The sequence below is a fragment of the Carassius carassius genome, chromosome 33 (assembly GCF_963082965.1).
Source record: "Carassius carassius chromosome 33, fCarCar2.1, whole genome shotgun sequence".
NCBI lineage: Eukaryota > Metazoa > Chordata > Actinopteri > Cypriniformes > Cyprinidae > Carassius > Carassius carassius.
In genome coordinates this window covers 22821442-22848963 of record NC_081787.1, presented here as the reverse complement: position 1 = coordinate 22848963, position 27522 = coordinate 22821442, and the positions used below count along the sequence as shown (strand labels likewise).

The following is a 27522-nucleotide window of genomic DNA, read 5'->3' as shown; positions in this document are numbered from 1 at the left end:
CATACATATATTATGTAAACAAACACTTTTATTTTGGATGTGATTAATCGTTTGGCAGCACTAGTCAAATAACAATTAAAAACAACTACTTTTCAGGTTAATCTCTATACATTTAGGGCTTTTATTCATTTATTTTATTAGTTGCTTCATTCTCTTTCTACAGTAATATACTTTTAAAATATAATTTTGAGGTATTATAACTCAAATAATTTCTAAAAACACAATAAGTACATTTACCGTATTAACAAGTAAAATGACTTGAAAATAAAATGGCTAACGTAAAATGTAGTTTCACCCCCTGATGCTTGAAATCTAAATTTTCTGAGGGCTAAACATTTCCTTTCACTGACAAATTTATTAAGTAAAAAAAATACTTAAAACAATTAAGACTTTCAGGCTCTGTTTTTTACCATTTTTACGAATAGTGTCATCCGTGTGCTCAGATAGATTGTATAAGTGTTTCTTTCCTGTCCCCTTTCTTCACTAAGTATTAGTGATGGCATTAGACTTTGGTTTAAAATTAGCAAGTCTAAGCCTCAAGTCACAGAGCCTGAGATTTTCACAGCTGACGTTTTGCCACGAGCCCAATCTAGAGAGCACGGATCATTGTGAATGTCACAAATAGACAAAACAAATGTGAACTAAAACGATTGCCTTAAACAAATGTGAATATGATGTATAGTAAGTTTATTAATATTAAATGTATGTACATGCATTATTAAATGTTTTTTATATGTCATGCATTTTATTTTGTACAGCACATTGGTCAGTCGGGTGACTGTGTTAAGTGGTGCTTTATAAATAAACGAACTTGAACTTGTACATCATCAATAATGTACAGGTATCAGTAATTAAAGTTGCCTCGGGATGCCCACAAAGGCCTGCTTTCACAGATATGTTTGTCTCACTCATGTCTTGGCATTGATTAAATGCTACTTAGCGTAGCCTTCTTGATGCAGTTAGCGGATTAACCATAGACATACCAGATAGGCACTTTGTCCCTGATCCAGACATGAGAGCAGCTCAGCAGTGAAAGTTACCAAAGTTACTGTGCCCAAACAGTATGTTTACTTGGTCTCATGTCAACGCATTAATGTACACTACAGTAGGCAGTCTTAGTAGATTGTGATTCATCTGTTTGAAGTTATTGATAATTCACTTTTCTGTAGCTCCAGCTGAAGCAGGTGATTCGTCTGGGCTCTCCGCCATCACTCCGGTGCGGGAGGAAAGGAGAGCATGCAGGGGCTCTTTCTGAAGATGATGGTCTTCCCTGCAACCCCCCGGATTACTCCAGCCTCCACCCTGTGCTGGCCACACCTCCTCACACAGTACGCCTCTCCACACTTTTCCTTTCACATCAGTTTAAACTCATTTCTTTTCATTTCTTTGGTTCTGATATAGCTTTTATTTTGTAAAATGCACAGACCACTGAAATACGTCATACAAAATTTAAAATCGGACTGAAATGACACCTTGCTAAAAAATAAACTTCAGTCATTCGGTAATGTTGAGATCCTTCAGAAGGATCTGCAGAGCTGTAGGTGCTACACACAAACAGAAACAGCACTAGGTTTGACAGGCTCTTATTATTAGTTGTACGAGTGTTTCGGAATAAAAATATCTATCCTACTTGATTCTTATTAGCTCACAGTGACTGACACAGTGTGGTTTTTTTTTTTTGGTTTTTTTTCACTGAAAAGGAAGTTTTGAATTTTGCAAGTATGTTTTCATAGTATGGAGAGAGTTTGGAGAGAACAACCATACAGTTTTGGTTCCCATTGACTTCCATTATATTTTATTATATTTTGACCATACAGTAGAAATCAGAAGGAACCCAAACAGTGTATAATATATATATATATATATATATATATATATATATATATATATATATATATATATATATTAATTTTGAAGCCGTTTTCTCATAACCACATTGTGTGCTTTCATCGCTAAATCAAACTATACAGGTGCTGGTCATATAATTAGAATATCATCAAAAAGTTGATTTATTTCATTAATTCCATTCAAAGAGTGAAACTTGTATATTATATTCATTCATTACACACAGACTGATATATTTCAAATGTTTATTTCTTTTAATTTGGATGATTATAACTGACAACTAAGGAAAATCCCAAATTCAATATCTCAGAAAATTTGAATATAACTTAAGACCAATACAAAGAAAAGATTTTTAGAAATCTTGGCCAACTGAAAAGTATGGGCATGTACAGCACTCAATACATAGTTGGGGCTCCTTTTGCCTGAATCACTGCAGCAATGTGGCGTGGCATGGAGTCGATCAGTCTGTGGCTCTGCTCAGGTTGCCGCTGTGGCACTGCTTATGAGAGCCCAGGTTGCTCTGATAGTGGCCTTCAGCTCTTCTGCATTCTTAGGGCTGGCATATCGGATCTTCCTCGTCACAATACCCCATAGATTTTCTATGGGGTTAAGGTCAGGCAAGTTTGCTGGCTGATTAAGAACAGGGATACCATGGTCTTTAAACCAGGTACTGGAAGCTTTGGCACTGTGTGCTGGGGCCAAGTCCTGTTGGAAAATGAAATCTGCATCTCCATAAAGTTGGTCAGCAGCAGGAAGCATGGAGTGCTCTAAAACTTCCTGGTATACGGCTGTGTTGACCTTGGACCTCAGAAAACACAGTGGACCAACACCAGCAGATGACATGGCACCCCAAACCATCACTGACTGTGGAAACTTTACACTGGACCTCAAGCAATGTGGATTGTGTGCCTCTCCTCTCTTCCTCCAGACTCTGGGAAATTGATTTCCAAAGGAAATGCTAAATTTACTTTCATCAGAGAACATAACTTTGGACCACTCAGCAGCAGTCCAGTCCTTTTTGTCTTTAGATGCTTCTGATGCTGTCTGTTGTTCAAGAGTGGCTTGACACAAGGAATGCGACAGCTGAAACCCATGTCTTGCATACGTCTGTGCGTAGTGGTTCTTGAAGCACTGACTCCAGCTGCAGTCCTCTCCAGTTATCCCTATTGCTTGTACACTTTTTTTCTACCACATCTTTTCCTTTCCTTCGCCTCTCTATTAATGTGCTTGGACACAGAGCTCTGTGAACAGCCAGCCTCTTTTGCAATGACCTTTTGTGTCTTGCCCTCCTTGTTCAAGGTGTCAATGGTCGTCTTTTGGACAACTGTCAAGTCAGCAGTCTTCCCCATGATTGTGTAGCCTACAGAACTAGACTGAGAGACCATTTAAAGGCCTTTGCAGGTGTTTTGAGTTAATTAGCTGATTAGAGTGTGGCACCAGGTGTCTTCAATATTGAACCTTTTCACAATATTCCAATTTTCTGAGATACTGGATTTGGGATTTTTCTTAGTTGTCAGTTATAATGATCAAAATTAAAAGAAATAATAATTTTAAATATATTAGTCTGTGTGTAATGAATAAATATAATATACAAGTTTCACTTTTTGAATGGAATTAGTGAAATCAACTTTTTGATGATATTCTAATTATATGACCAGCACCTTTATATGAAGTCAAGTATAAGAATCACTGTGATGAAAGTGTCCTGCATGCCTGGGTATTTTTGGCTCTGTGAAAAGCGTGTAAGAGCCTCAGACATCACTGGGGCATGATTTAAAAGACAGAAAGCTCCCTGCTGAGTTCTTTAACAGGATTAGATGCTATACCGTTCCTCTCGCTATAAATGCCTCCCCTCAGATCTCTCCAGAGATGTACACAGTACCTGTCCTCGACTTCCCTGAATTTGAGCACAGCGAGACCAAAGTAGCTCTTTAATTTAGAAAATCCCATTTAGTGGTAGTGAGTTTTGAGATTTTAGTCCAGTTTGAAAATGAGTATTGAAACTGTATTTTTGGCAAGCATATAACTGTTTTATTTATATATATATAAATGTGTGTGTGTGTGTGTGTGTGTGTGTGTGTGTGTGTGTGTGTGTATATATATATATATATGTGTGTGTATATATATATATATATATATATATATGTGTGTATATATACATATACACACATACATATATAAAATATACATACATAAAATTCTTGTAATTGGTAAGGTAAAATGATTTTGTTGATTGGGGGGTCATTTATCAAGGAAAGCATGTTTTATGTCAAACACTCAAACAGGAAATGATTTAATATGTTTCTTTACCGTTACAGTCGGTGGATTTGACCCAGAGTTCCTTGAGCATGGAGGCTTCAGACAGTGAAGATGATCAGGTGACGCAAGCACACATAAATCACGAATGACTTTCGTTTATCTTCAGAACACAAAAGTAGATATTTTAATGTAACCTGAGAGATTTCTGTCCTGAAATGGTAACCAGACTGAACAAACCTGAAAACCTTGATTAAATTTGTAAATCATAAAAATGATATAAAGTGGTCATTTCACTTCGGAAGACTTGGATTAAACAGCTTGATTCATATTGATTGCTTTTACAATGTCTTTATGAACTTTTTGAATCGAGAACGTTTTGAATGAATGGGATTTCAGCTCTCTTAGGTTTCAATAAAAATATCTTAATTTGTGTTTCAAGATGAACGAAACATATGGGTTTGAAATAAAATGAGTGAATGATGACAGAATGTAAATGTTTTGGTAAGAATAAGCACAATCACATGCTTTGAATGGTAATGGAATGCATTTAAATGCAAATTATTTACAGCTGCATATACATGTAGGCATTCAGTGATCCAATTAAACACACACATACAGTGTTTCCTAACCCTGTTCCTGCAGCCACATCAACGGACACATTTTCAAACTCTCCCTAATCAGAATCAACTCATCATCTGGTTTGTAGAGACTCATAAATGGATGGGTCAGATAAGACAGAAAAAATGTTGTGTATTTTATAGTACTTGAAATGTTTTGGACCGCTGCAGATCTAATCGAGCAAATTGGGGTGTGGATTCAGACTAGTAACATGTTTGGAATATCCGATAAAGGCCAATGCTGAGAGATTCATATTAAGAGTGTGCTTATCTGCTGTTGTTTTGGCTAGTTTGGATCATGTTGTGTTTTCAGCAGTATTGACAGATACTGATGTATTCAGAAACAGTCAAAGGCAGTTTGAAACACAGACATTAGAGAGCAGGTCACGGCTTATATCCAGTAAAAAGTTACAATTGAATTTCAAATAAAAGTGTTAAATTTATGCATTGAATGGGAATTTCTTAGACTCCAGCCACTCCAACACCAGGGCCTATCCAAAACTTCCCCCAAACCACTGAAAAACATGCACTTTTGGACTTTAAAATAGCTCTCATGTGTTTGTGTTATGCAATGCTTTGAGCTGGATCAGAGGTTGTTTCGAGAAATTGGGCTTTGGTGAGAAATGTAATACTGTTGGATATTTTAAATGAGGATACATTTTTGTTATATGTGCACTACTATTGTGAAGAAACATATAGGTTGCTCAAGAAACATTGCTTTTTATTATCAGTTGAAAACATTAGGCTGCTTAATATTTGCATAAAAACCATGCAACATTCTTTTTCAGAATTCTTTCCTGAAAGTTCAAAAGAAAAGCATTTATTTGGAAAAAGTAAATCTTTTGTAACATTATAAATGTCTTTACTGTCAATTTAATGTATCCTTACTAAATATAAGTATTAATTTCTTTTAAAAAAATACCTGCTCACAAACTTTTAAACAGTAGTGTAATGAATGCAGTGCACAAATACTATTGATTGAATGGCTTTGGAGTCATCAAATGGAAAAGGAAGCAAGTAATAAATGAACCGCAGAAAAAAATGGATGAAATTGTAAAAACTATTGGAGCCAGATTAGCCTAAAAAATAATACATTTACAAAACAAAATTCCTAAATGCATAGCACAACTTACATTTACAAAATGCGATTCGTAAATTCAAAACACAATTCATAACTATAAAGTAAAAGCATAAATATTTCCCCAAATGCTCACACAAATGCATCTTACCTAGATAAATAAAAAATGTTTACACATACAGTATTGTTCAAAATAATAGCAGTACATTGTGACTAACCAGAATAATCCATGTTTTTAGTATATTTTTTATTGCTATTTGGCAAACAAGTTTCTGCAGTAGATTCTCAGAAAACAAACTAGACCCAGCATTCATGATATGCACACTCTTAAGGCTGTGCAATTGGGCAATTAGTTGAAAAGGGTGTGTTCAAAAAAATAGTGTGGCATTCAATCACTGAGGTCAACAATTTTGTGAAAATCAGGTGTGAATCAGGTGGCCCCTGTTTAAGGATGAAGCCAGCACTTGTTGAATATGCATTTGAAAGCCTGAGGAAAATGGGTCATTCAAGGTTGATTAAAAAGTTGATTGGAGAAGGGAAAACCTATAAAGAGGTGAAAAAAATTATAGGCTGTTCAGCTAGAATGATCTCCAGTGCCTTAAAATGGAGAGCAAAACCAGACATGGAAGAAAACGGAAGACAAGCATCAAAATGGATCAAAGAATAACCAGAATGGCAAAGGCTCAGCCAATGATCAGCTCCAGGATTATCAAAGACAGTCTGGAGTTACCTGTAAGTACTGTGACAGTTAGAAGACGTCTTTGTGAAGCTAATTTATCTTCAAGAATCCCCTGCAAAGTCCCTCTGTTTAAAAAAAAAAGGCATGTGCAGAAGAGATTACAATTTGCCAAAAGAACACATCATCTGGCCTAAAGAGAAATGGAGGAACATTTTGATGATTGATGAGTAAAATTGTTCTTTTTGGGTCCAAGGGCCACAGACAGTTTGTGAGACGACCCCCAAACTCTGAATTCAAGCCACAGTACACAGTGAAGACAGTGAAGTATGGTGGTGCAAGCATCATGATATGGGCATGTTTCTCCTACTATGGTGTTGGGCCTATTTATCGCATACCAGGGATCATGGATCAGTTTGCATATGTCAAAATACTTGAAGAGGTCATGTTGCCTTATGCTGAAGAGGACATGCCCTTGAAATGGTTGTTTCAACAAGACAATGACCCCAAACACACTAGTAAATGAGCAAGGTCTTGGTCCCAAACCAACCAAATTAATGTTATGGAGTGGCCAGCCCAATCCTGGACCTTAATCCAATCGAGAACTTGTGGGGTGATATCAAAAATGCTGTTTCTGAAGCAAAACCAGTTTGCTTCTGGTTTGTTTTCTGAGAATCTACTGCACCTACTGGAAACTTGTTTGCCAATAAAAAATATACTAAAAACCTGGATTATTCTGGTTAGTCACATTGTACTGCTATTATTTAGAAAAATACTGTATGTATCATGTATGTATCAAGTTCTTGAATTAATTTCGATCACAAATTTATGAATTATGTATTTATGGATCCTTGATTCTGCATTTGCAAATCGTCACACGTGCGTGGACTGCTTTGAATTTGTGTGTGGTATTTTCGAAGCCTTCCTAAAAGGTTAAGATTCATATATTTTTTGGAGGATGTTCCATTCAGCCAATTGGGGTGAGCTTTTAATCCACCAATTAAAACGCTGCTTACTGAACAGACTCAAGAAGCTATGAAGAATACTACTTAAGAATACTGCCCTTGTACTGTGCATTGTTCAATGCTCCTTGATGTAAAGACATTTTAATGGGCACAGTTATATGCTTTTTTTGGCACCTGATTACAATTTCTACAAAATCACATTATGATTTATATAATTTGCACAAAATACAGTAACCCGGTTAGCCTGCTGTCAGCACAGTTTCACATACCCGGTTCATTCAGCTCAATCTGTAATGTTATTCAATAAGTGTTAAATGTCTAGACATCATATCATTAATGGCCATTAAAACCCATATTAGTTAATGACTAGAGACATTTGACAGTGTTGTTGAATGCTGGCTGTCCTTGACTGCAGGGGTTACGAGTGAAGTAGGCGTGTGGTCTGAAAAGCATTCCAGCGGTTCACCCTCGCAGCCTGGCTGTCTGCTGGAAATGGGATATCCCAGCAATCTGGGTCAAAACGGCTGCCAAGCTGGACCTGAGCACAGTGCAAGCACACGGCTGGCTCCCTTAAAACTCATTCACACACCAGTTCCTGACCTACTGTGCCATTAAAAGCATGAGAATTGTTTTTTTTAAATAGTGTTATCTTGAATTAATTATCTCCTTTTTATGAAACCCTGTTTCCTACACTGAATATTAAAAAAAAAAATGAGCATTTCTGAGAAAAAAAAAAACTCAATGTGTTTCATTCTGAAAGGAAATAGCTGAGGACAATCATAATACTTGGTCACGATGAGTCAGTAGTGGTGAAGGTGGCTGAGTGTCTGTTTTTTTTTATTATTTTCATTATTATGGTTCATGCTGTATGCATGTGTGACCTTGAACAAGAATTTATTCTGCTATCATGATGCCACTCTGGTTTTCTGGCGGTTAAGGGATTGAAGGAAATGCTTTGAATACAACTGTTTATTTGAAACCGTAGCCCAAATATGGATGTTTTTGTAGGGAAGTAGCTTGAAAGAATTGTACGATTTCATATTAAAGCTGTAAACAAATGACACAACTTATTGAACTGATGTAGACTTATTAACATCTGTATTCCTTGTCCCCCTCCATCATATAAAGATGTCTTGTGAAGCTTCTTCGAGACCTGGCACACCTCAGGGCTCCGTCCTCGTAGACTTCAGTTTGCCCGCCAGCTCCATCTCCTGCTTAGACAGCTCAGCTGCACATCACCGCATCGCTGTCAAAGCCAACGCTTGTGTCAAGAGAAAGCCTGCCAGCGTAAGATTCTTCACAATAGCCATTCATAGGCTTCAATTATCCACACTGTCTTATCATATCAGGCCAACAAGCTGTTAGTGATGTTTTCTTCTCGGTTAAGTTGTCTTTTTGAGCGATACAGGGGCAATGCTGGAAAAACAGAGTGTGTGCTTATTCATGTTTAGAAGCAAATATTGGACAAAAGAAGAGACCTGAGAGAAAAAGTTCTACTCAGAGACACAGAGGACAAACTGCGGATGATGGTCACAACTATTGAAGAAGAACAGAAAAGTATGTCTGTATATACATTACAAAGTAGCAATTGCAGTTGGCACCTAAAAGAGACATTTCTACCTGATTTAATCTATAAAATTAGTTTTGTTGTTACAAATTATTGTATTTTTATTATTATTATGAAAGCGCAATATTAAATAATATGTAATTAGTAATATTTAAATACGTTGATAAAACCAGTTACCACACACACACACACACTGTGATTGGGGTCAGAAAGTTTTTTTTTTATATATATATATAGAAACAAATATTTTTATTCAGCATGTATGCTTTAAATTTTCCAAAGTGTCAGTAAAATAAAATAAATGCTATTATTTTGTACTATGTCTATACTATATTATTTTGTACTATTTTGTAGATATGTCGTTTTAACATCTTTTCTCATGATGTACCATCTATAATAACGAGAAAACAAATAGTTTTTATGACATGTCTATGACAAGAAAAAAAATATTTTAATGAGACAAAAATCTCGTTTTAAGACATCTCGTTTTAACTAGAAAAGATGTTAAAACAACATAACGTCTAATATTACGACATAATTGAGTGAGGAAAAAAAATATGCGTGTGGCAGCAATGCGGCACCGTACTTTTGAACTTTCTTTTCTTCAAAGAATCCTAAAAAAATATATCACCACTTCCACAAAAAATATTAAGCAGTAGAACTCTTTTGAACATTGATAATAGTAATAAATGTTTCTTGAGCAGAAAATCAGCATATTAGAAAGATTTCTGAAAGATCATGTGACTGAAGACTGGAGTAATAATGCTGAAAATTCAGCTTTGATCACAGAAATAAATTTAAATATTTAAAAATAGAAACCTTATTATTTTCAGTTGTAATATTATTTCACATTATTAGTGTTTTTACCGTGTTTTTATTACCGTATTTTTCGGACTATAAGTCGCACCTGAGTATAAGTCGCACCAGTCCAAAAATACGTCATGATGAGGAAAAAAACATATATAAGTCGCACTGGACTATAAGTCGCATTTATTTAGAACCAAGAGAAAACATTACCCTCTCCAGCCGAGAGAGGGCGCTCCTTGTTTTCAGTGTATGCTACAGAAGCACTGAGCAGCATAGAGCGCCCTCTCGCGGATGTAGACAGTAATGTTTTCTCTTGGTTCATGTTGCTTAGTTCATTTCTCTTGGTTCATGTCAAATTAATTTTGATAAATAAGTCGCATCTGACTATAAGTCGCAGGACCAGCCAAACTATGAAAAAAGTGCGACTTATAGTCCGGAAAATACGGTAAATAAATGCAGCCTTGGTGAGCAGAAGAGACTTCTTTCAAAAACATTTTAAAATCTTGCAGACTCCAAATTTTTGAATGGTAAAGTAATTCAATAATTGTTGTTAGTAGTTCAATAATACTTTTTGTATTGTTCAATTTGGACTAGATTTGCCCGGAGAACAGGTGAATGATTCAGATGTTGAGTCATATGCTTCTGAACAAGAGGAAGAGGAAGTGACTGACTCCGGCCAGTGTCAGAAAACTTCTCCAACATCCTCCATCTCAGCCAGAGACGTCTCTGAAGGAGAGGAACATCACATCCCCAAGTCTGAGGTCCCAGAATCCTCTTGGGAGAGTCCAGTAACACTCGAACTGCAGGCCGAAGACTTCCTGTTGGACACAGGATGTGAGGTCGTTCCTGAGGAGCAGGGGTCATTGCTGGAGGAAGTGCTGAGCTCCCTGAAGAGCCCTCTTGCATCAGGACTAGCCCTGGAGCATGAGAACATGCTTCTTCAGAGTGAGGTACACACATCCACTGACTTTTTCAAGAAGATTGCAATTACCATTGTATGAGACAAAGAAATAAAAGTGCAAAGTTCCTGGAAATGTACTGTGTGCGGTCATGTTGGCTTTGAAAAACTTTATGATTTTCATCAAAAGTTTAAATGTAATGACAAAATAGTCATGTGGCGTAATCATCAGTTTTTATCTTATATCTTAAATACATGTAGATATCTTAATAATTATTTTCACATTATTCAAAATTGTACTTCAAATGAGTTTTAAAATAGTAATAAGTAAATAGTGTAATTTTAATAAAAGTAAATAGTATATATATATATTAACTTGGTATATTTCTTAGTAAAATTAAATTAAACGTAATATATATATATATATATATATATTATGTGTGTGTGTGTAAGTGTGTATTTTATTAAAGTTTATTTATTATAGATTTAGATTTTATATTATTAACAATATAATATTATATTCTGTATAAAATAACATAATAAAGGAATATGCCAAACTGCTCAATAAGAACTTAATATTTTTATTTAGGCAGTTTTTTTTTTTGATGCAAGGTTTTTTGTTTGTTTGTTTTTTTACTTTATGCCCCTCAAAATAATAAATTTGATTTAATATTATTTCAGAAATGTAATGTTTATGTCACTGATGTATGAATTGCATTTTTGATGTACTTTTAATCCATTAGAAATGCCATTATGTCATTGATCTACAGATTCTACAGATCTACAGTTGAACTATTTGTGCTTTCTTTTTGTAGGAGGAATACATAAATAGTGAGAGCACAGTTTCTCGGCTTGAGGAAGACAACAAAGATCTTCTCGATTCCTCAGAGCCTATGGTGCAAACTCCTCTGCCAAACTCGCTTTCAGAGTCATGTGTAGATTCAGAAGAGCAGCTGGAGGTGCCAGAGTCTGCTGATGTACAGACACAAGCAGACGAGGAGGACCAAGAGTTAGTACAATCACCAAACGCTCTCGCAGTAAATGTGACCGAACAAGATGAAGATGCGGTTGAGGATGAAGCTGAAATGGAGACCGAAAGCAAAGATGCTGGAGATGAAGATGATGAAATGATGGCGGTGGAACCTGAGAAAAGGGAGGACTCTACTAATGATGTTGGAGGTCAGACAGATTCTCTAGAGCCTGAGAAAGAAGAGACTTCAGGGGACCAAAGAGAATCAGCTGCAATCAATGTGGAGAACGTTCCTGAATCTGATCCGACAGTCAGAGATGATGAGGCCAGTGATGAGCCTGAAGCCTCTGAAGCTCCACCTGTTGAGGTCTTTCTGTCGACTGTGTGTCCTGTGCTAGAGAGTCCGGTTCTCCATTCTCAGTTCTCCGATGCATTGCTGTCTCCTGTGGAACAGGAAGAGGAGCCCGAGTCCGACATGCTTGATGTGTCTGATGAGCCTCAGGAAGTGTCTTCAGAAGAACTTGAGGTTGTTTCTGAGCAGCAAGACCAGCAAGTTTTTGAGTCGCCTACAAGAGAACTGAGGAGAATCGCTGAGGTTGGACCTCGGTTCACCATCACCCCTGCGTGGCAAAAGTCTTTGGCTTCTGGAGGCGCCCAAGAGCAGTCCCAGACCACCTCACCGTTTCCACCAGAGACTGATGCTTCTGATGAATCTCCACAAACAACTGAACTCATCACTCCTGTAAAAGAAGAACTGCCCAAAGCAGCCCGAGCTCAGAGTTCCCCAACAGAGGTCAGCCCAGAGAACCCGTTTGGAGTGCGTTTGAGAAAGACTCCAATCCCGCACCGCTTTGGTTTAGATGGAGAATCACCTTGGACCCCCGTGCAGTCTTCAGGGGCGCAGGAGACCCTGGACCGTGAGCAGAGCAGCAGGAAACCCATCCTGCCAAAGAAGCCCGATCTGTTATTAGACACTGTGATGTCGGCCAGGAAAATCCCAGGTACCTCTCCTTAAAAAGCTGATTGTGTGTATAGATATGCAAATCAACAAATAAATAAATAAATATATATATATATATATATATATATATATATATATTTATTAATATTTCAAATTTGCAATCAGTATTTTGTCTTGTTTTCCAGTAAAGATATTTAATATATTAATATTTCTATTATCTTTTAATTATAAAGTCATTTAAAAAGTCTGTCATTTTTTTTATCATGCTATACTCTTACTATAAATTAAATTATTTTATTACAAATGTCATTAAAATGATCATTAAAAATGTAAATATAAAACGATATATAAAATAAAATTGTGAGAAAAAAAAATGTTTTGCTTCTGGTGTTCATTTATCTTGTAGGGATGTTCGGAACATTTGTACTGTAAAACAGGACAAAATACGAATTATTTTAATAATTTAAAATTTTGTTCAATTATAAAATGTATTAAATGTATTATTGAATAATTATATATTTTGCTATATAAAATAGGACAATTGCAATATCTATACTGCTTTATAGTGCATTAAGGTTTTTTTTATATATAGTGCATTAAGAAAATGATTTTTTGTTATTATTTGTGTTTTGGCATTTATTTGTAGGTTAAATTTAAATAATCACTATTTATATTATGACGACTTAAAATGAATTTGCAATGCATTTAACTCACATAATTTGACATTACGGAGCAAAACTGAATATTTAGTAAATAATACAGGGCAGGGCTTTATTTCATTGATCAGCTTTTGACTTGATCTTGAAAAGTGAGGTATATTATTATTTAGCATAATTTTTTATTTTTCTGTGTTATGTCAGCCAAAAAAGCGTGTCTTAAAAATAATATGTAGCAAATTTGATGTGCTTTTTCAGACACAGTGGGAAGAATATCTGTTGGTAGTACTGCGTCTCCGAGCTGGATCTCTGTGGCCAGACAGAAGCAGAGGAACTTCATCGAGAACTCGCCAGAAAACTCTCCAGAGAAACTTCCCGCACAGGTTTGTGCGCTTCCTTTATATAATGAACAAATATGTCATGTCAAATCTTGCCCGGCTGAAGACTGTGTCTGAGCATCATGAAGCAACGGGACAATCATCTTCACACGTGTAGTCATCTCTGCATGTTGCAGCTTGGGAAAATGAAGTGTTCTGCAAAGATTTAAAGAGGTGAAATGAAACGAACACTAAATCAAGTGAGGTATAATTTCATGATGTGACTAATTTTTTTTGTGATAATTTGTATTAGCCGATGCAACAAATGTTTTGTTCCTTCATGGATCTTTTGTGTTAATTCCACGAATATTGTTTCTTTTCCCTCATTTCTAAAATGTGTCGACTTGTTCTCAGGGGGATGTCAAAAGACAGGATTCTCCGGCCACTTTATCAAATCCAGTCGTCAAAGAGCAACTGGCACAGCCGTGTTCACCTTTACAAGGTAACATTAGTGTCATTTGCGAACATTGCGAAGCTTTTCTGGATTTAGGTTTGTTCTGTTTGGTCTGAAAAGTGCAATGACCTGCAAAGTCACGAAATACGGTTTTAATCTTTTAATAGCATGAGGTTATGTGTTAAACAGATTGAAAAGGGATTTTATGTCAGTGTCTGCCCCCTAGCGGATATGTATTGTAACTGTCTAAATTATTTATTATTCAATATGAATGCTACAATCATGAAGTACTTTTTCTTACTTTTACACTCCCAAACAAACGTTTGGAATAATAAACATTTTTCTAATAGTTTTTAAAGAAGTCTTTAAAGCTCACCAAGGTTGACCAAAAGTTTCAGTACGTGTTTGATCAAAAATACAGTAAAAAATTACACTTTACAATACATCTAGAAAGCAGTTCTTTTAAACTGTAATAATATTTCACTATACTACTGTATAGACTTCTTTCATAAATATTTGTAAAATTTTGGCTGGCAGTGTATGTTTCTGATTTAATTTCATAAACGTGATAAACTAAAGGAATAAACTATCAAATGAAGATGAATATATAAGCTGTTTTCCATTGTTTTTGAATGAACAGTGTTCTGCTCCCTTGAACTGAACAACTCATCCATGGTAGAGAAGGAAAGTAAGAGAAGCGCTAACCCATCCGCTGCACCCCTGGCCCAAGATGAGCCTCCCTGGCTGGCTCTCGCTAAGAAGAAGTCCAAAGCATGGAGTGAAATGCCCCAGATTGTTCAGTGAGAAGCCCAGCTGGCATATAGACTGCATAATCCTCCTCTATATTTACATACACATGAACAAAACTTTGCTTAATCAGCCCAGTGTCATTTATGTTGTTTGACGTCATAAAGGAGACGGATGCACAGTAGACTGGGGCTTATGGGTAATACGTTGCATTTGTAATTTGGTTTGCAACAAAAGACATTAAATTTTTTTTCAAACAGACACAGGTCAGAGTTCACAATGCTTCAAACTGAGGAAAGAAAATTCCAAACAAAAAAAAACATTCCAAAAATTTGAAGATGACCCGCTGTCAAAGCTGTGTTTTTATTAAGGGCTACTCTTTATTAAATAACTTCGCTATGTTCTGTTATAGCCTTTAACGTTAGTAACACCGTTATCATGAATGGAGCTGAAGGTGTCATTGTATTTATTTATCTCACTCTTGTATGTTTTATGTATTTTTGTATTTACGTGCACAGTTTTGTGACTTGTACATAAAATGTGAAGTACAAATAATCAAGAAAAATAATAAAATGGAGCCATGCTTATTTTGTCCATCCACTGACACCGATTTCCTTCCTTTTATATTCGTTTTTCATTCATTTCTGCTTCTTCAGGATTGTAGTATCGTTTATCAAATATTTTATCCAGGTAGTATTTAATGCTTATAAATGTCATTATAAAAGATAACATTAAACCATCCAGTATTTTCTAATCTATGTAAAACCCAACATGTGCTGAGACAAATAATAATAATAATAATAATAATAATGCAAAAATAATTTAACATAATTAGTACATGTTCCTTCACTTAATGTTTTGACATTTCTAATCATTTGAATGAGCAACAATGCTTGATACAAATACATAATAAGAAATATTTCAGAACCGATTTGGAGAAATGTAGCATTGCATCACTTGCTCACCAGTGGATCCTCTGCAGGGAATGGGTGCCGTCAGAAAGCTGTTTGGAAGAAGCAAACTCCTTACATCTTGAATGGCTTTAGGTTAAGTCATTTTTTACTTATGGGTGAATTATTCCTTTAATAAAACAGTGTATTTCAAATGTTGACAAAAGTTATTTACGCTTATTTATGTTACATTTGTTTAATAAGGTGGCAAATTAAAATACCTACAAGGTGATATTAGGGGAAAATCTGTTTATTTGACTTTTACACATGCTGAACTCAAGTAACTTTGTCAGAACTTCACACAGTGGAGTTTTTCAAACGGGATCATTTGGAACAAAAAAGTGGCAACTTTCAAATGATATGAATTATTTTCTCAGTCAGACACAAACACGGCCAAAACTTTATATAGCCTACCTGGGCCAGTTTGCATGTTCTCATACTTAAACTGCTTAATACAAATCTGAATAGTCCAGTAAAACCACGCTGAAATATATTCTAAACCTAAAAAATAGTATCATAGATATAGGCTAGCTGAACTCCTAGTCTACATTCAATTTCATTGCCATCTAAAACAAAAAGGTAAATTTAAGAATACTGCAAAGTAAACATAGACTAAGTAACATATACTTGAAGTGAATGCTCATCAGTAGAGTGGTCTCATTCTTGTTTTGTAAAGAGATTTTGCAAAAGAAAACACTGTAGGGGTTGGTAGGCTAGTTTATGCCATCATTTCCTGAGTGTTGGTTAAGTGACAAGCTTTGCTAGCGTTATGGAAGAATGACTTGATTCGAGACTTGTATGTAGTCTTTTGGTAGTTTTAGTGCATTCTGAAAGTGAAAATATCTTCTGTGCCAATCTGAAAGTTAGGAGAAATCCGTAAAGAGTTTTGAAAACGTGTTTTATATTGAGAAATGAGTAGGGCTGGGAATCGATTCCAAAAAGAATCGATTCCGAGGTGTTGGGAATCGAGAGTCGATTCCAAAGGTTGAAATCGATTCTATCAAGGGGAATCGACTCCTCTTTCAGAGTATTTTTCAGTTCAACAAAGCTTATCTATGGGAGTCTCTCTAACGGAAGGCTACATCCGACAAAGGCTGCACACATTTAAATTCACGAAAATAAACGGAAAGAAAACGAGCCGGCAATGATCATTTGAATTTTAGGATGTAGCCTTTCGTTTCAGAAGCACAATTCACCTAAGCCATAATTACAACAGTTGTGAGATAAAAGATTATTTTCAATTTTTAGAGGTTATTTTACGGTTGAACTGGCTTAATTGTCCACAATTTTGAGCGCTGCATGAACGAATAGATCATGACGTCACTGAGGGTCTTGATCTATTACCATCTAAAATATATATATTTTTAAACATTTCTATCAGCCAATGATAATTATAAATATTACGTCAAGAGCATAGATCAGTGGATGAGAGCCATCTGATTGACAGAGCTCTATCAGTCATTAATGTTCTGGTTATTTCAGTGTACGGTTTGTTAATATTGTGCAAAGTATACAAAGTAAATTTCATCATTCAGCTGAACTGTGCACATTTATTTTAGACACTTCATGTCTTATTTAATTCCTGCGATAAACGCATCCCTGCTGAGCTGGGCTATGACTAATTTCACGGGTAAAGCTGATAAAAATAAAATTTTCATATCGTCAAAAAAAAATTTCAGCTTCATATTATAGGAAGGATACATTATATGACCTATCCTGCAGTCATCATGGTGAGATTATGTTCCTTTTAATCTAAAAAAAAAGAAGAAAAGATTGAAAAGAATCGAAAACAATAGTGAGGAATCGATTCTTGGAATTTATTCTTGGAATCGATTCCAAAAATTGTGGAATCGAACAGCCCTAGAAATGAGTGCTAGCGATTGAAAACAATGTCAGAGTAGCGCCATCTACTGGATCAATAGATACTCACAATGACGAAAATCACAAACACGTGCAGTTTCTATATTTGAAACTTCTTGCCTCTATAAGAAGTGTATTTTCATTAAGTCAGCATGCTCATTTGAGTTTACTACACTCCTTCCCTACTTGCTTTAATTAAAGTTAATTATTCACTCTCTCTCATCTTTTTTACATCAGTAGATTTCCACGACAATAAGACTTCATACATCCAAAAATCACTTTGGCACCAGATGGTTAATGGCTCAGAAAGGTTAGTAGATTGTCTAATAGAATTTTCAACACTTTTCTGTTTTATGATATGAAATTTTGACCAAATACATTTTGGAGCTGTTGTAGGCTATAAAGACTGCCCAGTATATGGAGAAATTTGTTTTTATCATAGCAAACCCAGCCTTGGGCAAATATTAGCATTATTTATTCAGATCAGCATGATCTACCCTTTTGAAAAAAGCAAACTTTATCATACTCATAAAATAGGACTTGTTAAGAAAATAATATAATTCAGCCTATAATAATGTCAAATGAAAAAAAAAAAACAACAATAAAGAATAATAGGAAAATATGATAATGTACTTAATGATTGTTAGTAACATTAAATCTGATTTATCCGGTGGGACCCAGATGGGTTCATATGTTGGTTTCAAACTTTAAGACAAGAGTCAACTTCATACAGTGGCCTCAAAAAATATTTGGCCAATTCAGTCTTTTTATGTGTCAATCACTGGATTAGAAGAACGTTCAAACCAAGTAACAACTGCAAACAGATGAACCTAGAGCTTTTCTTAGAACTGACTACTGATTAAAAACCAGCTAATGAATGTTTAAAGTCACGATCACGCGTTTTATTGAGCATCTACAGGTGTAGTGCATCACATTGCATAGGATTATATTAATAAAAAATATGTGTATACATATGTGTATACAATAATATTATATTTTAAAAAATAAAACAGGTGCAATTTTTTATTTTTAGAAAATACATTTATTTTAAATACACGTGTTTTATGTTTGGATAGAATATTATACAATTTACACACACGTAATTATTTTAATCTCAGTGAGAATCTCCAGCTCTATTGTTCCGTGCTTTTTGTCTGTAAAGTAAGTTTTACGTGTTGGTATTTTACATTTAAGTGTAGCTACAAATTATTTTACAGTTATCTGTAGCAATTTATTGTGTTATTATGGGAAAGTGACGGAAGGAGGAGGAGAGTTTGTGCAATCCCTGTACAACACTGACACCCACCGATCCTCATCCTGACGGGATCCTGAGGACACGGCAGGAGAGAAGGGGAGACAAGACAAAGAAGAAGAGACAGAAAAAGAGGAGGTTTTGGAGGTTTACTCTTCTGTTGTTTGCCTCCTCGCCCCAAATCCACCAAAGCTCAGGGTGAGGAGGACTAGGACTCTGATGGGACCCCATCCAGGAGCTGTACTGATGGTAAATAATGAGCACTAAACATTTACACACCTGAAACTGTTGTCAAGAGGAAAATGAGAAACAAGAGACCAAAAAATGCAGATGAGCTGAAGGCCACTGTCAAAGAAACCTGTGCTTCCAGACCACCTCAGCAGTGCCACAAACTGATCACCTCCATGCCACGCCGAATTAAGGCAGTAATTAAAGCAAAAGGAGCCCCTACCAAGTATTGAGTACATGTACAGTAAATGAACATACTTTCCAGAAGGCCAACAATTCACTAAAAATGATTTTTTTATTTATTTATTGGTCTTATAAAGTATATGAGATAATGAATTGGTGGGTTTGTTAAATGTGAGACAAAATCATCACAATTAAAAGAACCAAACACTTAAACTACTTCAGTCTGTGTGCACTGAATTTATTTAATACACAAGTTTCACAATTTGAGTTGATTTACTAAAATAAATGAAAATTTCCACGACGTCTAATTTGAGATGGGGAAAAATTCTGTAATGTTTTCCTCAAAAACCAATTCTTCTCGACTGATCAAAGAAAGATATGAACATCTTAGATGACATGAGGGTGAGTTAATTATGAGGAAATCTTTATTCTGGAAGTTAACTAATCCTTTAAAGGATTAGTTCACCCAAAAATGAAAATGTGGCTGTTTTACTCACCCCCATGGCATCCTAGGTGTATATGACTTTCTTCTTTCAGATTAATCCATTCGGAATTATATTTAAAAATGTCTTTGATCTTTCACTTCATCTACAGCGATAACGTTGACTTGATTGCAAATAAATGCACAGACACTATTTAACTGAACAGAGATGACATCACTGAATCCAATGATGAACTGCCTTTAACTATCATTTTTGCATTATTGACACTGTTTTCCTAATGAATGTTGTTCAGTTGCTTTGACGCAATGTATTTTGTTTAAAGCGCTATATAAATAAAGGTGACTTTGACTTTGACTTCAAGCTGTTTAATGCCACTCAGCGGGTGTTGCATGCATTAGTCCAAAAGAAGTTAAATAAAAACCATCCATCCATAAAAAAGTGTCTTAAACGATGCACATTTGTAAGAAAAATATCCATATTCAAAACGTAATAATCACTTTAATCTAGCTTTTGCTCACTGTTGTAAATGGAAGCAGTTCCAGGTGGTTGACTTATGAGTTTGGCTATACACACGATACAATACAGCATCGTCAAGTCACTTTTATTTATAAAGCGCTTTATACAATACAGATTGTGTGAAAGCAGCTTTACAATGTCAAACAGGAAATTCGTTTGTCGATAATGCAAGACTATAATAACAAACACAAAATTTTTCAGTCAGTTTATCATTGATTAAGTGATGTTATTGTCCAGCTCAGTTCAGTTCAAAAAGTATCTGTGCAATCAAGTCCTCATTATTGGCAGAAATTAAGCATCCCCAGCTAAGCAAGTCAATGGCGATAGTGGCAAGGAACCAAAAGTCAATCGGTGCCAGAAATGGACTAAAAAAACCTTGGGAGAAACCAGGCTCCATCGGGGGCCAATTCTCTTCAGGCCAGACAAAACCAACGTAGTGTGGTTTAATTCCAGGCTGCAACACAAGTCAGATTGAGCAGAGGATTCCTGTGGTCTTGTGCCAATTCAGGTGACGAGGTCTTTGCAGGGCATGTCTCTGGTTGACATGTGCCTTGCCCAATACACACTTGTGGTCTTTGCACTTGACTACTTATTTGATGTATTTGGTTCAAGTGAGCATGAAGACCACAAGTGTGTGTAGAACTTTTCAATACCTGATGGGACACACACATTTATTGTGTTGTAAAAATGCAAGTGTTTACAGAGCTTCATTGTTATTTTCAATACTTTGCATTCTCAAATCAACTTCTAAATGTCTGTTTAGTAGTAGTCCCTATAACAGATGACACAATTTATTTTTGTGGTGCTTCTAATTAAATTATAAAAAGCAGTTGCAAAAGTTGTACATAGTATCACTACTACTCATTTGCACCAATAAAATCGGCAACTCTTTGTTTTACTACCAAATTATATATACAGTAATATAATCTAATTATTATTAATATTTTACCTACGAGATTGTTCCAGAGTTTGGGCTCTTAACAGGATAAGGATCTGCTGCCCGCAGTTGATTTGATCGTCTGTTGATTGTAACAGATAAGGTTGGACTACATTAAAATGTCTAGTCCAGTCAGAAAGTTTCTAAATATTGCCATAGACACATATCTACATGTTTCCTAATCACTGCTTCATCCAGTTGCTCTTGTATTATTACAGTTGTTGCAAGTGTGAGCAGCTGAACTGAAGTTATCTGTGTGTCCATGCAATGGCAGTCTCAAAGAAACAGGCAACACGAAACAATCGAGAATTTTAATGGTACCACATGAAATTTAAAGAGCTGTGGGATGAAGTTCTTTCTTCTTGCTTTACATTTTACAAAAAACAATATGGGAGTAGTCTCCATGGCCCAATTAACTATGAAATGTATTTAAAACAAGAAAGAACTGGCAAAATCGGATATTAATACCTAAGGCTGTTCTGAGTTGCATTAAACACGTCCTCCTTGAGTCCTCATCTCCCTGTTGTCATGAGTCCATATGCTTGTTTTAAGCTGCTCATTACTGTTCATTGCTGCTCATTTTCATCTCTTCCAGCCCTTTGACTTGTCCCTCCAGTCTGCTCATCCGGCTCTCCAGACTGCCTCCTGTCCCACCGCCGCTGCTCGTAGCGACTCCAAACACAGCACAGATGAGCACTAGTAAAATCAGTCTCATTGTAGTGACTTCACTGGAGGCAGCGGGGTCACCGATGATCCGCACAAACAGCCACAGCACCACAACTGCTTTAATCAGCCAAAACACTCTCGTTACAAGCATTACGGTGACTCGCAGCAACAAGGACAGGAGCCAGTAAGCGATCAGAGCCAGCAAAGCCCACTTGGTCACAGCAGACACACCCTCAGCAGTGAAATGAGGCACCGATACGGTCTCTATGAATAAAACAAACAGAAAGAAAAAAGAACGTATGTGAATTGGGTGAAGCATTTTCAGAAGAAAATGTGAGAGGTGATTTCCTGTCCAGATAGGGGTGTTATGTTGTTAGAATTAACTTGACAATTTTCATCACTGTTGTCCATGTCGTTATTTTTCCAATTGCAACAGCAGGTATTTTTTGTCAGATTAATTTCTTTGTCACAAACCCAATGCAAAAAAAACCATGCATTATTTTTCACATGATTTACCTTTATTCTACACCGATCTGTCCCTTCTCTGACAAACGCCTTGATTATTTCCTGTTATTGTGAAGCCCCTCCCTCAGAAATACGCGATTGGCTGAGATTGGTCAGTTGGCTCAGTGTGTTGTGATTCGCTAAACCGCCTCGAGTGCGTCTGAACATCCCGCCCCTCTCAAGCTCAGAATGTGCTCCGGCTATATTGTAAACAATGACTTCCTCTGTATTATCAATTTGAGCCTGACTGAGAAACAGAGAATATTAAAGAAGAGGATCGCACAGAACCTGTGTAAGCACGGGTCTTAATGGTATGTTTGTTTGTTGTCTGTCTCATACTTTTATATACGCTGTTGTTTGTTAATGCTACTGCTTCTGTTAGCTCCTAATATATGCTTTTATTCTGATTAAAGCTTTAATACAGTACAGCAACCGTACGCGCTTCCATGTATAATGCTTCTCGTTTCTATGTGGAAATAAGTGTATAAATGGATCAGTTTGTTGGAGTTGATCTGAATGATAGAGAGAGAGAGATGCATAGAAGGGCGATGCGAGGAACATGATTGAGATCCGCTGCTTTAAAACATTGGTTTTGAAAATTGTGTATCCATTAGATTCGTAAGAAATCAGAATCTTGATTTATATATGCACAGATTTTTACGTGCACCCCTAGTTTTCTCTTCCTCTTCTCTAAAGCAGCACAGCATTGCCTCGTCCAGTTTGTTGCATGTTCCTGGGGGCGGGGTTTATCTGGGTTTGTGACGTAAGGGACCTGGGAAGAAGCTTGTTGTAGTCCCAACTAAAAAAAGTGAAATTGCAATCAACCACCCATTTAAAACTTGATAGTTTTGTTCATCGTCACTGGTGTGAAGAGCCCTTTAATTGGGGTTTCGGAACCACTAATATACTGACGAGTTGGACAAATGTTTTTTATATAAGCCCATATGTTTCTGAGATGAAATACTACCTTCTTTCTTTCTCCTCATTTTCTCTGAGCATTCCACACATACTAAGACACACAGTCATTTATATCAGCATTACGAGGCCCAGGGGCTCCAGTGTTAGTACTCAGAAGAGTAATGAGCTTGACAAGTTGAACAACATTATTTTATTTTTTATATTTAGTTCTAACACCTGAGAGACAACCTTTACTCACCGTTCACTCCTGTAGCTCTGAGAATCTCAGATACATACACAGCAATGACATTCAGTCCACTGGCAGCTCCTTCAGCAACAAACTTCAGCAACATTTCGACAAACTGAAGAAAAGAAAAACAAGGGAAAAAAGTGATTCGACTCCAGAATGTGCCTATGTAGTGTGCATTGTTGTTTTTCTTAGGGTGGTCTTTATATGAACTCAACTCATAGATCTCTGGCCATAGCTTATCATTAACCAACACTGACTGACAAGAGTCACACAATACACAAAATTTAATTAAAGCAATGTTTCGGTGTCAATGCAAATTCTATAGGCAGCGTATGTGACATGCAATGTATGTATTTATGGGGCACAACACTGTAACATAACAGTAGAGGCACAGTAAGCTATTATAAAGCACAGTTCTGTTCTGATGGAATCACAGACAGCAAGAAAAATGACAAAACTTCAGTTTAAGCATATCAGTTTTTAATAGGGTGGAATAAACATTTCATGTGTCTTTTGACTGCAGAAAAAGATTAAAGTTTTTCCAGATATGCTTCACAACTAACATTTTTCTGAGAAATAATAACTTTTATACCAAACTACTTAAGATGGTTTTCCTTTCACATTTTGTATTCTTTTCATTTTCATTCTGATCTCAGGACATTTGTACAACCCTGACATTTTTTACACCCCTTTATACTCCCCAAAGGATATATAATAATTACATTAATAATTATATTGAAAATATATTGATGATATATTATGATAATTTTACATTTAAAGTAGTTACACTTCATTTTAGCTAATGATATCAAATGAATCATTTTGAATCTTGTTGGGAATATGCATTTCCTTGTGATAATAGTGAGTTTTAATGTGGTACTTCTTTGTTCATCTCTTAATTTTGATAGGCTAAGGAAGCAGGCTAATAATAGATAATCTTTAACACTATTTGTGTAAGAGCACATCACGATACAAATAGAGCGGTCTGTGTGTGTGTGTGTGTGTGTGTGTGTGTGTGTGTGTGTGTTTGTGTGTGTGTGTGCATGCGCAAGCAACACTGCCAGAGTGACAGCTGGGCATCCCACTTAACTTTATCACTTACAGACATGCACAGCTATTACAAATACATTACTTGTGATCAAACACAGTCTCAGGAACAAGGTCACCTCATTTGGTGAAGGACGAACATGAGCAATCAGAAACAGTGTGTGTGTGTGTGTGTGTGTGTGTGTGTGTGTGTGTGTGTGTGTGTGTGTGTGTGTGACTTCATACAGGAATTCAATAAGAACATAATCACTGTACAAAGCAGCATTGTTTGCCATTCGAGGCGTGAGCCACCAAGCACTTGCGCACCTGTTCTGGCATTTCCCCTCACTAGCAGTTGTGGTTTTCACACAGACGGTAACATTACAAGGACGAGCATGTGTGTGTCAAAACAAGTACACAAATCAGTCCTGCTCTGACACTTTTACTTGTTCTTACCATTGCAACAGAATAGATGTTCTCAGGGCCAAACACTGAGTCAAGGTACAAAACAGCATTCTGGGTCAAAGAGAGGTTCAGTGAGCAGGACATAAGCAGAGGAAATTAGGGCAAAGGATGAGTGGAGGTGAGGAAAGGGTTAAAACATGATTAACAAGTCAAGAGGCAACATGAGAGAGGGATAAGAGTGGGGAGAGAAATGTGAATGCCACAAGTATAAGCATGTATTAGGGAATAAGAGAAGTAGAGGTCCAGTAATCAGAATAGGCTATATATAAAAAATTTAAACCATAAACGAGATCTTTTCAGAATCTCAATTGATTCTCCTAGATGTCATTGTTTTACATGGGGAGGCTCATGCTTCTCAGATGTTTCACCTGAGGTAAAAAAAAAAAAAAAAAAAACCTGTGTAATCTCATATTTCTCCTCTAGAGTTTCAGTTCTCAGATTTGCTAAAGCACCAAACTCTGCCATCAGAATTTCATTATAATCTTTTACATTACTCATTGAATTGTATCCATACTCAGCAAACCTTATTATTGGCCGTTTATTTTTTATTTATTTATTTTTTAGTAGAAACATCTGAGGCAAAGTTGATACTTCAATGAAAAATAATCAAGACCTCTGCTAAGTAAGCATTGAAAGAGAAGCCTCGATGGAATATTTTGAACAAATAAGAGCATAATTTTCCTCTGGGAAGTGTAGAATAAGACATTATATCATTTCACAAATAAAAAAAAAGTTACCTCAGCACCAATCTCAATCACATGGGTGCCGACAATGGACTCCGCGTACTTTCTCAACCCGTCCAGAGGCTCCAGGATAACAGACCCAAAATCATAAGAGCCCGAGGAGAACTCCTCAGCAAACCCGTGACACAAGACCGAACGAACCAGAACCAAAAACCCAAAGAAAAGCAGCTTTTCCGAGCTCCTCGAGGCAATGTTGTGACCTGACATCCTTAAAAACCCGCGGTACAAATGAAAGATCCGAAAAAAGACACTTAATAATCGATGTGTAGCTAATAAAAAATAGGCTGTCAGTATGTCTAGCGGGATTATTAGGCTACCCTAGAAATATATATAAATATATGGATAAAATACAACTACTGGTTCTAAACTAAACCTAGTTCATAGCTAAGCAAATTTACAAGTTCATGCGTGTCAAAAATCAATAAGCAAACAAAAACCCAACTGAAAAAACACAATTAGATGGCATACGTTACGCTGGGCTCCTCATGTATAATAGGCTAACGTTACTAAAATTAAGTTCTCAAACAGTCTGGCACGCGCTTGCCAAGGGCACTTAAAAATAGCGTCTGGATGACTGTATATGGTATCATACAAGTACAACAAAGCGTTAAGTCGATAAATATAAAATAAGATTTTAATTTAGAGACCTGACTCTATGCAAAAACTGTTTTTAAAAAACGCGCAGAAGTCTATTTTCTGCCGAGCGCAGACACAATTTATTATAGCGAGTTGGGTGAGGAGCTCCGGGCTGTAGATACGGCTGTTTGGCTACAGACATAAGGTTATGCCCCCGCCTCCTGCATTCCTGCTCGAATCCCGTTCACACGGTGCTGGCACTTAAACGCGATATCGCGCGCTGCTTACTAGATTTACAGTAGCGCCCGAGGTTCGTGGATGTGCACGCCGGGACACGTGTTTTCACACAGCCTCGCTCTGAAGACCAGAGAACAAATATGAGAACATAATTTAATTTTAGTGAGTCGCAAATGTATATAGAGTTAAAGCCCCACAATGAACGTTTCGACTGGCACATGACTGAAGTAGCCTACAAGTCTCATCATATATTAAGATATACTCGAAAGTAGTTAATAGCTACTAATTATATCTTCAAGTGTAAGTGGATTACTGTATATACTACTCTCTTTAAAAAGATATGCATTATTAACTACTTTCTATATGTCTCGACCATTTAAACAAAACAAGAATAGACACGAATCTGCTCTTTTAAATATTCAAATAAATAATATAAAGCCCATTAAATTATTCTTGAACTGGCCAAAGTATTTAAATTGACAAGGTTACACACACACACACACACACACACACACACAAACACACACACACAAACATTTTAACTTTAGATGTTAAATTTGTTAAATTCACTATCGTTCTATTTTTTTCTATAGTTTATACAGTATTTAATGCAATTAAGTAGGCTAACTAATTAATTTACAGAAAAATTAAGTGTAATCCCTTACTTTCTCTAGTTAAAATTATAGTAATTACTTGGCATTACATAATGCATTACAGTAATAAAAGTAAACTATGTAACATGCAATTAACCCCAATCCAAACCGTTTCTTTAATATTACTCAGTACTTGAATGTGTAATTACACTGTAACAAGGACAATGTAACAGAAAATCTTTCTTTTTTTTTTTTACTAGTCAGATATCTAGTTACAATTGTTATTATTATTATTTTTAATGGTGAAGGAGATTTAAAAAATACATTTGCATTTAGCCTTTTATTTAGCCTACTGTTTCTTAACTTCTTAAAACGTTAT

The 27522-nt window shown here is 36.1% G+C and overlaps 2 protein-coding genes across 5 annotated transcripts in view; one reads left to right on the top strand and one right to left on the bottom strand.

Moving 5' to 3' along the window:
- Window positions 1-15114, top strand: part of LOC132114001 (CRACD-like protein) — a 41137-nt gene extending 26023 nt beyond the window's left edge. For all 3 annotated transcript variants that reach the window (XM_059522109.1, XM_059522108.1, XM_059522110.1), the window contains 10 exons: window positions 1170-1328; window positions 4164-4223; window positions 8569-8727; window positions 8892-8997; window positions 10409-10764; window positions 11528-12064; window positions 12152-12683; window positions 13558-13682; window positions 14031-14118; window positions 14711-15114. In XM_059522109.1, coding sequence (XP_059378092.1) covers window positions 1170-1328; window positions 4164-4223; window positions 8569-8727; window positions 8892-8997; window positions 10409-10764; window positions 11528-12064; window positions 12152-12683; window positions 13558-13682; window positions 14031-14118; window positions 14711-14874 — 2286 coding nt within the window. In that variant the 3' untranslated portion in view covers window positions 14875-15114. The remainder of the gene's footprint in view (window positions 1-1169; window positions 1329-4163; window positions 4224-8568; window positions 8728-8891; window positions 8998-10408; window positions 10765-11527; window positions 12065-12151; window positions 12684-13557; window positions 13683-14030; window positions 14119-14710) is intronic.
- Window positions 15115-21483: 6369 nt separating this feature from the next.
- LOC132114000 (transmembrane protein 109-like) lies at window positions 21484-26047 on the bottom strand. 2 transcript variants are annotated; one of them, XM_059522106.1, is made up of 4 exons: window positions 25732-26047; window positions 24986-25045; window positions 23513-23615; window positions 21484-22116 (listed from the first exon to the last, which is right to left on the bottom strand). In XM_059522106.1, exons 1-4 carry the CDS (start codon window positions 25942-25944, stop codon window positions 21746-21748), a joined length of 747 nt encoding a protein of 248 aa, XP_059378089.1. In that variant the 5' UTR covers window positions 25945-26047; the 3' UTR covers window positions 21484-21745. The 2 variants fall into 2 exon arrangements, with proteins under 2 accessions (XP_059378089.1, XP_059378090.1); XM_059522107.1 differs by lacking the exon at window positions 24986-25045.
- Window positions 26048-27522: the final 1475 nt, after the last annotated feature.

Bases quoted from the DNA above. Each gene is read 5' to 3' on its own strand.
- LOC132114000 (XM_059522106.1), bottom strand. From the start codon at position 25,944: ATGTCAGGTCACAACATTGCCTCGAGGAGCTCGGAAAAGCTGCTTTTC. The intron at 25,046-25,731 runs GTAACTTTTTTT...TCTTTGACCCAG, and splicing joins TGATTGAGATTGGTGCTGAG to AATGCTGTTTTGTACCTTGA. The intron at 22,117-23,512 runs GTGAGTAAAGGT...TTTTATTCATAG, and splicing joins CAGAGCTACAGGAGTGAACG to AGACCGTATCGGTGCCTCAT.